Source organism: Camponotus vicinus, unplaced genomic scaffold, assembly GCF_025532165.1.
Source record: "Camponotus vicinus isolate PSW18456_S1 unplaced genomic scaffold, iyCamVici1.0 SCAF_13, whole genome shotgun sequence".
NCBI classification, from domain to species: domain Eukaryota; kingdom Metazoa; phylum Arthropoda; class Insecta; order Hymenoptera; family Formicidae; genus Camponotus; species Camponotus vicinus.
In genome coordinates this window covers 4,740,371-4,752,712 of record NW_028141949.1, presented here as the reverse complement: position 1 = coordinate 4,752,712, position 12,342 = coordinate 4,740,371, and the positions used below count along the sequence as shown (strand labels likewise).

Genomic DNA, 12,342 nt, shown 5'->3' with positions numbered 1-12,342 from the left:
TAAAAAATAGCATATATTATATATATTGCAATATAAATTATTATCATTGTACAAATATGCATTTGATAAGACTGTGCCCCTGATAAATATCTTGTATATTTTAAAAGTTAATCGTTCTTTGACATTTTTCGTCGCAGATGGATCGCATAGAGCATAAATAAATAATCTTATGTAGCATGAATAAATAATCCTTATGTAGCATAAATAAATAATCCTCTGACATTTGATCTGTCTTGTTAAATAAATATATCATTCGTTTCTTATTTGTTAAAATATGCACTATAGATATAAAAAAATAGTGTATACATTAATGTTATAATTTTATTTGCAATTATAATTTTTTATAGATCATATTATAGCATAAATAAATAATTTAAAAAATAAAACTAACTTATTATGTGTGTGTATTGTAATGTATGCATAAATATAAGCATCAATCAAATACTAATTCTAATTTCAAAAAAGGAAAGTAAAAAAATATAATTAAAAATGAGAAAAAATTATGTGTGTGTGTGTGTGCGACATAAAAAATTTAACAAAATCTGTCATTGAGCAATTCGAATAAATGATGGCGATGAATTAAATATCCGTTATATATTGATGTTAATAGATTTTATGTGTGACTGGCTTATGATATAATTAACATACTAATTTGCTAGATTCATGAAGCCATTCCTAAGCGATGAATTGCATATGTTTTTCATTTGAAATTTGTCGTGAGAATCACTTTAAACGAAGTATCATTGTCACCATCAATTAATTGATCACATGTTCGATCTCACAACTCTCGAATCAAATGTCATTAATTATTTTTTGTAATTTATCCGGATTAGTTGTATTTATTTTATTTCAAATTTTCTCATATATACGATGAAATAATGCGTTAATAAATTGTTGAAATTTATGATTAATTTCTTAAGAAATTAATCTAACTGTCGAGTGTAAATTAAAATGCATTTGCAATTTAAATTCATTTTGCAAAATTTATGCGATAATATAAATGATTTATTCGACGAAATATAAATGATTATATTCGCGAAATGACAGGTTATCTATAAATTGCAAAAAATGAATATATTTGATAACATAGAAGCAAATATATAACATTGGATAACTCGTTTAATTTTAGACCGGGACTTTTTAATCTATACTTTCGATAATTCGATGAATATTATTAAGATATTGAATCTTTTGTTATACGCGTATTTTTAAATTGTTCTTATATGTACCACCTATATATCGTAAATACGTTAAAAGCTAACAATAAGAGCATCATTGAGAGAGCATTACGCAAGTGTTATCTTATACTTGCTTCTTCAATTACGGACCCTTATACCGTATAATAAAACCGGATACACAAATAACACACAATCGAGCAACTAAACGAGAAACATGATTATTCCGTTAAATAAATGCATTATCGTAAAATCTTCAACTTCAGCTTTCTATAGATATAAGACAAGTACAAATAAAATATGCGGAAAATCTATGGATAATGCAAAAAACAAATACAAATTATTCGATTGCAATTTCATTTAAAAATTTAATCGAAATTTCAGCAAAAAATTAAATTAAGGCATTTAATGGACATCGATTAATCGAGTTTGTCTCGCGCCCTTGTTCCTCAATTGTGAGCTTTCTCGAGAGTGTATCGTGTCACGATAGGTAGCGACTAAACCGATAACAATAGTTGCGAATACATCGGTATCTTTTTGATGAAACTCGCGACTAATTTACACAAAGTGTTATCGCGTGCAATTCAAGAGAAACTCTCGATGCGATGGACCACACGCGATTTGGCACTGCCATCTTCGTCGTGTGATATTTTTATACACTCGTCTCCACGTTCGTCGGTCATGCTCTTCATCGTCATTTTACACACCGCACTAAAAACTAAATTCTTACTTTTCTGCGATTGTAAACATACCGTATCAAAATGCAGGAACTCGTGTTGTATGTCAATCATATTCAGTCCTATATTTAATTATTGCCGCGGGTGGTACAGATAAGACATTTTTATGGGCGCATCACGTACGTTTTACGTATCGCGAAAACCATAAATCCTCTAATTTTACCCTATCGCTTATAAATTCACCCAGTAATAAAGATAAGAGACTTTTGCGACACATGGCTCTTGTATTAATTCTAATATAATCTTTTATCTACAATTAGTTCAATCCCTCTTCGAATAAAAATTCGATATTTCAAAAGTGTTCGCAAAATTCTTATACTTTATACCGCCTAATATTGACATATCACTCCGTATCTTTGGATATCGCACGTATATAAATGCATTGAATAATTACGTCAATTTTCTATCATCTTCTTTCGTTGTCAGATTCCAAATGGATTTGTTATTAGAACGCGAATTTTTCCAGAGTCCGTTTTCTCAGCGCTTTACATCGGGACGCTTTTCCATCGACGAGTCCGCTCTCCGGGCGACACGAGCGCCTAAGCGCTTCCGTAACATATTCGCAGATTGATAAATTACTCCACGTGTTTAAGTTCGACCATGACGGGCAATAACTTAACATACCGCTCTGATACCTCGCCTCTCCCGTTGTATCTTATCCACCAGGCTGTTGCTCGCTCGCGCGCGTCGCGCGATTATTTTATTTTCGTCGCCGGATGGAGATCGCATGTGAGGTGCAACAGTTTGCGCGCGGGTGGTCTCTTTCTCTGATATGTACTAGCTATTATATACTTACACGGTGGTCAGCTACACCGGACGATGATGCGTTCGCTCGTCGTCGCGGTCGAAGAGTCCGCGGTGCTGCTTTGCATCTTGACGATCGCGCACGTGAGAGCACTCATTCGATTTTCGCTCGATGGTCCATGGGATGCTGCACGAGACGGTGGATGATCTCCCGATGAATTTGTTTATAATTTCTTTTTATTCGTCGAAATGGACGTAGCGAAAGAAAACGAATATTTCGCGCTTTTACCTGGGTAATCTTGAAAGAGGAATCTTCGATTAGAATGTAGATATAAATTATGTGGATCGTCCAGTTATCGCAATAAATTCGATGCTCGCGAACGCCACGAAAAGAAGCTAGTGACGAAACTTTGCAGTAACTGAAATCATCATTCAATCCAGCATTTCAGCTTGCAATTATATTTAGTATCAGAGATCACAGCGCATCTTTCGTTTATGACTGTTATCACGCGGTCGATTACTTCATATTCGTTATCAGTCGTCTCTTCATATTAACTCGACAGAAAATTTTCCAGAATATTAGAGATCTACGAGAAAATTTGCATTAAAAAAATAGATCCCGACGGGGGGGCATCGCACGAGAATTGAAACTGATTTATCAATGAGTCTCTATAACCAGTAACCCTTGTCACTTTTATAATTCAGCGATTATAAAAGTAGTTCAGGGTCGAACTGAATTAGAAGATATATGTGTCGAGTTGTATTTTTTTATTTTTTAGCCGCATTTAAAATAATAAAAAATTCCCCTACTTAAACTAATTAACTAGAAGTGTATATTCAAGTTTTGCACGGAAATAACGGGAAGACAAAGATTATAAAAAAAGATTATAAAAAATGTTGCTCGCTACATATTCGATCGAGCTACACATTTTGTAGCTTTTGTATTATAATTAATATTGTTTTCATTCTCTAATAGTATTCCATGTGTAAAAAAAAAAGATTTCAGACTCCTTCTTTTAATTATTTTCTCTGTTGATCAGTTTACGATTACAAACACCATCGAATTTCTTTATATCCGCGGCATCGAGAATCGAACTCACCAAAATAAGAACGGTTTCGAGCCTTGAATGATGCGCGACCTTTAGGTCGGACTAATATCGCGCTCTCTTTTCGCGGCCACTTACTATGCTTTACGCATAACGTGAACGACGACTTAGATAAGATCTAAGAGAGAAGCACCGTGTACGCGCCGGGAACGACGCGATAGTTGGCACTGACAGATCCAACTATTTCATTCACAATCGTCGTTGTCGGGCTTGACCGCGTAAATCGTCGTCGTCGTCGTCGGGCTTGACCGCGCGAAACGTCGTCGTGTACGTGTGCGTGTAGACGCGTTATGCGTGACATGGCAACGTAGATGAATGAACCGATGCACACATAGGAGAGAGACGAGCGGTGCGATTACGGTGTAGGTGGTTACGAAGCGAGAACGAGCGGGAGGATGTATGACAGGGCTCTAAACTGCAGCCGAGAAGACATGGATCCTGTTGCGTCGTGATCGGTACATATGCACTCAGTCTGTACGTATATATCTATGTATACATGCGTGTGATACGCATCGGTGCATGAATTAGAAAAAACCTATTCGTATGCGCGAAGCTCGCAGAAATTATCCATTAGCTGCAAATTATCAAATAATATTCCAATGAGAGAAATATGATAAAAATTCATGTACAATTAAATGTAAGTAATATGATATAAATATCAAGTAAGTTCGAAGACATACGCGCGCAGTTAAATTATAATATGATATAGATTGTTATTATATATATGTATATAGAGAGAGATTAATTGTCAACAAATCTTTAATATCTTACAATACTATGCATACTTGAATATTTATTTTGATACGCAGGATGTTTATGCGATTAAATTATTTAATTAAAAATAACTATTTAAAATTATCTTATTTTTATATATTACACACATCGTGTATATGTATACATATACATACATACATACATACATACATACATATATACACACACGCACACGCACACGCACACACACACATAAAAGTAAGTCTTCATCATTACTTCGGATATCTATAGCAGTTTTTAAGCACTAAAAAGCGTTAATAAAGTTTTAGTATTTTATTTTTCTAGCATTTTAAAAAAAGATTAATTTATTTTTATTTAAGAATATACTGTATACCAGCAAAATATTATTAGTAACATTGCAAAATATTTTATATATAAGATTTCCTTTCATGGCAAAATCAAACAAATCATTTAAATCTAACATTATTTAATTTAACAACAAGAATATATAATAATTTTATAATAAAAGAATTCATTTATACATAGTATTTAATCTCTTATTTGTAAAAAAAAGTGACACATATTATCATATTTACATTTATACATGATTCTTTGAAATATTATTAAATGTTTTCATAAAAATTAATTTTCTAATATACAATATATACAAAATATTGTAATACTTTTTTTGATATTTTTCAATGAAAAAAATTACTTGCTATTCAACTATATACACGAAATAATTATAATATAAAATAAATTTATATTTCTTGTATTATTCATATTGAACATTTGCGAATAACGTCTATAAATATGATACATATTCTAAAAAGTCACTTTTTGGCAAAAAGTTTCACAAAATGCAAAGAGCATTGAAAAGATTTATCAAAAATTTTAAACGTTAGTATATCTTCAATTCATTTCAGTATTATGTCAAATATAATGTGATGTAATACAAATATGATTTCGTACAAATTGTATAAAAAATAGTACGAAATTTTTCTTTTTAAATGAGTATGTGACAAACATTGCTGTTCATCTATTGTATACTTTTCCTAATCAAATCAAATTGTTATAGCTCAATTTTATATACAGTTATTTTACGACTGAATTAATCAATCTTAAAAAAATAACTTGTCACGGCATTTTACCCTCAAACAAAGAATGACATAAAACATAATAATATATGTGTACTTATTTCCAACTGATCATAATACTATGATTTTTATTATTAATTTTATTAATATATATTTATTAATATATATTTTTCTTTTTTGCATTCAATATATATCTTTACTAAATATATACTTAATTTAGTTTGTACTCTTTAACATACTTTTTCCATATAAAGAAATGTTAAATGTTTTGTTTTGAGAGTAAAACATAATGTTTTGTTTCAAAAGAATAAAACTCACAGCAATGAAAGTGCCACTGATAATCTCGAATCATGGTTAGCGCGACACATCGAGAATTCTGTGAATTTAAACTTCTCTTGTAGTCTTTTGAAGAATACTTTCGAATATTATAACCTGAAACATTATACAGGTTATTTCAGCATTATATAAATTTTTGGACCGATCAATCTCCTACGTCGGAATCGCCATCGCCTATGGCATAAAGGATATGGAAAGCAATTCCGAGAAGCGCAGTGCCTATAAGATCGCCAATTGCCGTTAAATATGGTATCGCAGAACTATCCGGGTCTATACCCCTCGTCCACATCCAAACGACCATCAATTGCGCGATATATAACAACAAGATTACCTAGAAATGAAATCAATCATATTTATTATTTTTTTTAAATTTTGTTTGATCTACGAAGCAATTTATATCGCAATAATTTATACAGATTTGTATTGTACCTGCAACATTGCAGCGATTAAATATATCATAATGAATATAGGCGTAAATGAGGTATGTCCTGCCTGAAGGTAACTAATAGTGTAACTAAAGATCAAGTGTCCTGGTATCACCATCATTAATAATACTCTAGCTGTCCTTGCGTGTCCTCCTACAATGAAAATTCTTTGTTAAATTATAATTCGCAATGTTTGAATTTTGTGATATGGACCTTTACAGTAAACTTACCTTTTGTAAAAAATGCATGGAATGGACTGATGCAAACATTGAGAGTTCCTTGAACACCCGTGTGACAGTCTTTGTGCAGAGACGTCGATATTCTACTGGCCTGAACGGCAGCCAAGTTCCCTCCAACGCCATTAATTACTAATTGAAAAACTGCTATACCTTTGTAACTCGATATGGTGTAATCCAAGATCAGTCCACCAAGACTGAAATCAATGTTACTCATTGAATTGCGCATTCGTCTTCTGAAAATATTTTTCTCGAATGCACATGTGAAAAATCACCTGCTTATTAACATCGCGGATATCACAGGCGTCCAGCCATAATCCAATACTTCTTTAGTAAATGGATTTCTGGCTGCTATATAACCCCACACAGGAGTCACGAATACGCAAAATACTATTAGCATTGGAGCTATCCATGGAGCGTAACCTGGAGAGAATTATACGTGTTTCTAGAATATTCGAGTATAATAAAAAGTATGAAAGGATAAATCAATTTAAGGATAAATCGTTTATATACCTATTGCGTTGTATAACAAAGAAGCGATCCAAGATAAAAGAGCTAAAGTAGTTAAATCTCCTAAAGAAGCAGCAATCGGGGTAGCAACATTGTCGGGATTAATATTCATTTGCCGCGACAATAGTATAACTGCGACCATCACAAGACCCAGCAGGAAACTGGCTACGGAAGCAGTGACCAAGGCACTAGCGCATAGTAAAAGTCCATGGTGGATGTCGAAATGAGCTTCTGGGACCCAACCGAGGCTCACGGCGGCTAAGGACGCTAGCAGACCCACCACCATAGCTTGACATTGAATTAAAGCCAAATTTCCGACGATTAATGTCCACTGCTGTTTCTTTGTATCCATTTGACCTAGATTAGCCTGAGTTGACAATCTGGAAGCTAATGTCATCTCCAGGTTTCCTTTTAGGCCTAATAATGCAGGAACTAATATGTACACCTCGGATACCACTTGATAAACTGGCCAATGCTAAAATTTAACACATTTGTTTAAAAAAATCAAACTTATCATTTTTTAATTTACGTTAAAAGATCAGCTTATAAATTCATCTCTAATTTTTAATATCATTTTAATAAGATAATTTTTAATAAACTACAGATTACTGATATATATATAAAATATTTTATATATATCTTATATATATATATATCTTATTTTAATATTATTGAAAAATATGCATGAAAATATAGCATAAAAATAAGTTGATATATAATTATATATATTTATAATAATTTAGGGGGGATTGATTTTTAATACCTGCACTACATCTAGTAGCAAACTAGCGGCGACCATACCGAAGCCGGCGAGTAAAAAGGGTATGAACATTTGGATGGATATAGACCAGACGCTTTCGTCGTCTGCATTCTTCGCCTCGCTCTTTTGGCTGTCCTTTTTTCCACTACTGTAGGTAATTTCGCTATTCACTGACGGTATCAGCCGTTGTATATCGCCCCTTTCATTGTCATCACTTTCATCCTCAGAACTGATCTCCAATTCCATGTTGATATCGGCGATATTCGAAACGAATAGCTCGTCACTACCTAATCCTACCATTTTATTTAGCGATGAACTGCTCTTTTTTAGTTTCCTATGACGAAGTTTACTGTATTCACAATAATCTTCTTGCATCTTCGCATGGCTCATCCTTGTTAGCTTTCCTTTTATAAATCACCGAAGAATGCTACAATCAAAAATAAAATATTTCTTTAGCCAAACAAATATTTATTTCTGTAATTTTCAAACGAGATAGTTGACATTTGATGACTGATATTTCATTCTTGAATTAAATCAATAGATCCAAATAAAAGATAATTCTTTAAGATTTAGATAGATAGAGAGGATGAAAAACAGGAAAAACAGGCTGAAATTAATATTTCATGAAACACTTTAATAAAAATATATATGACATATTTCTTATAAATATATATAGATATATTTATATGTAATTTAATCTAATTTTTTCTTATTAAAAATTAATAAAAATGTTAATATTCATTATATTAAAAGATTTTTACGAAAATAAAACGAAAAATTATTGGAATATTATATGTGAATAAATATTAATATTATAGATAAGATTGCAAAAATTAACTTGGTTACGATTATTTTGTAACATTTGTATTAATGATCAGAATTTATAAAAAATATTAAAAATTTTTTTCCTGTAGACTTTGATAATGCTGTTGTTCTAGCATTGGTGATGATTTGAGTGTTTAACTAGACCCATGTTTAAGCGACAGATATGTTTCGTCACATCTAACGTCACTTACTAGCTTGACTCTGTTCTAGAGCTAATTTTAATTTAGACCTGGTGTTAATTTTACAACCCGTTGATTCTCTCTCTCTCTCTCCTTCTGTTTTTCTTTTTTTTTATTTAGTCACATTGTGGCGCCTGATATATGTTGTATTTAAAAAGTATTGATATAACCATAAGTTCATATTATAAAAATATAAAAATCGAGAGATTTAATACTCGTATTACAAAAATTCCGAAGTTTTTTGGCCATAATATATTCCGATATTTGTGTAAAAAATTTGATAATAATGCATGAATTGTTCTCACATTGTATAATTTTTATAAATAATTTGTAAAGTCATCAATTGATAAGCAAATAATAGTGAGTAATAAAATTTAATTATTTTATTAAATAATTGGAAATACTTATATAATAATTCATTTATTTATCAAAAATTTTACTAATTTTACTGATAATTTTTAACAATTTTAAATTATATAAAAATAATAAAAAATAATTTAAATATAATAGATATAAAATTAGTAACGATAACGTATATAATAATCTTTTATTATACATTATAGTACATCATATACTCATATGCATTTGTTACACATAATACATGATTAAATTTTAATATATGTGCATAAAAGGACAATATTATTTTTATACTCAAGTATGATTTGGATAAAGTTCAAGTTTTCTGAGTGATAATCATAATCATTTGCGTAAGTAAAAAATATAAAATGATATTTTATACAAAAAATTATTCTTTCTTAATATATATAAATTTTATTATTACATTATATTATATTTTATCAGGTGTGAGAAAAACAAATAATTACAATCCTGCTTTAAAACAAATAAAATCTAAATAGAATGACTTATAAAAGTAAATAATTAATTTTTAAGAAATATTACAAATTTTGCAAATGCAAAATAAATTCAACGCATAATTCAATGCATAATTTTTACTAAATTTTACTTGACCTCTTAAAAAATAAGTCTTAAAAATTATATAATAATCTCTCCAAAGAATAATTTATATAAAATAATCTTTAAATTATTATATTTTGTTTCATACTTTAAATTAAAATATTGGCACACGTCATACTATAATCTCTCTTTCTTTAAGCTTCAATCTGATATTTTCACAAATTCCTAAAAAAAATTCTTTAAATAAAATATTTTTATCTATTTTTATCATAATAAAAGAAGTTCAACCTCTTATATTCCAATATATACGTGGTACTTAACATTATAACCTTTACAATAACTGTGACAATTACATCGTATAAATGCATATTAATGTAGTCTAATCATAAATGCCTATCATATTTTTCAAATAATCCTTACAAAAGAATCTTAAAATTTTGCGAAAAAACGAGTTTTCTGTCCTTCCAAGTATTTGACAGCCCGGCCGCCATAACCTCAAAATATGCCACGTACCTCGAATGTGCAACTGTCTTTCTTCGCGTTTGAGTCCATCGGCTAATCATAAGCGCGGCTTCCGCGTACAATGCTGAATTAATCACGTTTATTTCTCAAAAAACAGAGTTTTTTGATTATTTCCTTCCTAGTGATAACCGCACCATGCACTTACGTGTCGTGTAGCGAAGGCAGCGAATTATCTATCACGTTTATGACGTCACAGGCAGCTTCGAGACTATCGAAGCGTCGCTTGCGATTCTCGAAGTCGTAGCCATCATTTCAGCGCGTGCTTCGTCGCGATCGTTCTTGTATTGTGCGGTGCTTTTCTTCTGTTTTTTGTTATGTATATTCGCGTTGATGTGCTCAAATACAGTGTTTTCGGTGAAATAAATATTGCGACAAATCGGGTAGATACAGTCGAGTGTAATATCGGAATGCAGATGGTGACAGAATAATGTACGACTTGATCGCAGGTGCGTAACCGTTAAGGAATTATATTACAAGATGAATTGTGCATAAAATCAGAGATTGAGAGCAATATAAGCCAAATTTATGCAATTGAAAAGAATGCATCATAAGTAATAAACAGAATAATAGATATATATACATGTGCATGCACGCAACTCTCTTTCTTTCTCCCCCTCTCCCTCTCTCTCTCTCTCTCCCTCCCTCTCTCCCTCCCTCCCTCTCTCTCTCCCTCTCCCTCTTCTTCTGTCTCTACCTCCCTGCCTCTCTCTCTCTCTCTCTCTCTCTCTCTCTCTCTCTCTCTCTCTCTTTCTCTCTCTCTCTTTACACTTTCTACACTTTCTACAACTTAATACAAAATGTTCTTTGTTTAATAAAACATATTTTATTTATTGCTCTTAGGAAAATAAGAAATATTTTAAGATAATTTATTATTTTATTAATTTATTATTTTGCGAAATAAAATATATCTCGTCTGCGAGCTTATAAATTATAAAAGATAAAATTTTATATATATTTTTTGTATATTGTTATTAAAGTTATTAATAATAAATAAAGTTATAAAGAAAGAAAAAATATTTTAAATAATAAGAATATAATAATTTTTTAACTTAAAATTTATTAACTTAAAAATATACATAAAATATATAATTATATTTTATTACAATATATAATATATATAAAAATATATAATTAATAAAGCTAAATTTAAAAATAATATTAAATATGTAATTAAATATGTAATATTTAATTATACTATTAAATATATAATATAGTTAAATTTTAAAAACTATATACATGTATATATGTATATAAAAATTAATGTAACTGAAAAGTAATATTACTATTATTACTTATGTGTATATAAAAAATGTAATTTAAAAGTAATATAAAATATAAAAATAATATTAAATTAAAAATTATATTATTACATACATAATATTAATAATAAAATTAAAAATATGTATTTGTATTTCAGATATGTGAAAATTCAATGCTTGGATTTCTACGCTTCTACATCTATGAAGGCGTTGCTGCGTTTGGTGAATATTGTTATATTTTTTTTATTAATTCTCAAAGAGAGAGAAAGAGAAGAATAAAAATTCTGTGGTAACATAAAATTGTGCTTAGCTGTAAACCGATAACCAAAGTTTACAAACTTGCAACAGAGACTTTTTACACACAGAAATAATTTGTCAATTTAAAAATATTTTATTACGTATAGCCGAGTCATCTCGTTCGCGTATATTTTCTTACGTCGTTTATTTGCGCAACATATTTCGCAACCATCAAACAGTAAATTTTGCATTGAATACATTCATTTCATCATACAATTATTCCTAATAATAACCTGCAGACGTAGGGCATACACACACACACACACACACACACATATCAATTGGCACATATAAGCCCTGATATCTATATTAATAGCATAAATCTAATTGTTTAAAATGTACTATGCTTACAAAAATTAAGATGTCAAAATTATTTTATCACTTATCGTGTATTAATTGACGTATCGGTTCCAAAATATATGACTTTTTTTGAGAGTTAAACTCGAGAGAGCCGTCACTTGAGTTTGACTATCCGTCTTCCCGAATCCCATTCGTAGTGTACAGT

General features: G+C 30.4%; 3 protein-coding genes across 12 annotated transcripts in view; 1 reads left to right on the top strand and 2 right to left on the bottom strand.

Annotated features, from left to right (window-relative positions):
• Positions 1-5,957, bottom strand: part of LOC145964644 (solute carrier family 41 member 1-like) — a 21,828-nt gene extending 15,871 nt beyond the window's left edge. For 3 of the 7 annotated variants that reach the window (XR_014436525.1, XR_014436524.1, XR_014436529.1), the window contains exons 1-2: positions 3,757-4,333; positions 2,709-2,954 (exon numbers count right to left, since the gene is read on the bottom strand). The gene's annotated coding sequence lies outside the window, so the exon portion shown is untranslated. Of the gene's footprint in view, positions 1-2,306; positions 2,496-2,708; positions 2,955-3,756; positions 4,334-5,891 lie in introns of those variants that run through there. The other 4 variants (XR_014436526.1, XR_014436531.1, XR_014436528.1 and 1 more) reach the window with 3 other exon arrangements.
• Positions 4,504-12,342, bottom strand: LOC145964645 (solute carrier family 41 member 1-like). Of its 2 annotated transcripts, none has more exons than XM_083087637.1 (7): positions 12,189-12,342; positions 7,844-8,267; positions 7,084-7,555; positions 6,846-6,993; positions 6,565-6,767; positions 6,339-6,487; positions 4,504-6,240 (listed from the first exon to the last, which is right to left on the bottom strand). In XM_083087637.1, the coding sequence occupies exons 2-7, from the start codon at positions 8,228-8,230 to the stop codon at positions 6,055-6,057; spliced, it is 1,545 nt and encodes a 514-aa protein (XP_082943763.1). In that variant the 5' UTR covers positions 8,231-8,267; positions 12,189-12,342; the 3' UTR covers positions 4,504-6,054. The 2 variants fall into 2 exon arrangements, with proteins under 2 accessions (XP_082943763.1, XP_082943762.1); XM_083087636.1 differs by lacking the exon at positions 12,189-12,342 and adding an exon at positions 10,273-10,844.
• LOC145964652 (uncharacterized) overlaps positions 10,462-12,342 on the top strand; it is a 167,997-nt gene continuing 166,116 nt past the window's right edge. The window contains exons 1-2 of one of the 3 annotated variants that reach the window (XM_083087653.1): positions 10,462-10,727; positions 11,699-11,762. Coding sequence is in view for 2 of the 3 variants with exons in the window: in XM_083087651.1 (XP_082943777.1) it covers positions 11,714-11,762 (49 nt within the window). In the remaining variant the exon portion in view is untranslated. The remainder of the gene's footprint in view (positions 10,728-11,698; positions 11,763-12,342) is intronic. The other 2 variants (XM_083087651.1, XM_083087655.1) reach the window with 2 other exon arrangements.

Excerpts from the sequence above, each read along its gene's own strand:
- LOC145964645 (XM_083087637.1), bottom strand. The coding sequence starts at position 8,230 with ATGAGCCATGCGAAGATGCAAGAAGATTATTGTGAATACAGTAAACTT. Across the intron at positions 7,556-7,843 it reads TGCTACTAGATGTAGTGCAG|CATTGGCCAGTTTATCAAGT; the intron begins GTATTAAAAATC and ends GTTAAATTTTAG. Across the intron at positions 6,488-6,564 it reads CCATGCATTTTTTACAAAAG|GAGGACACGCAAGGACAGCT; the intron begins GTAAGTTTACTG and ends TTTTCATTGTAG.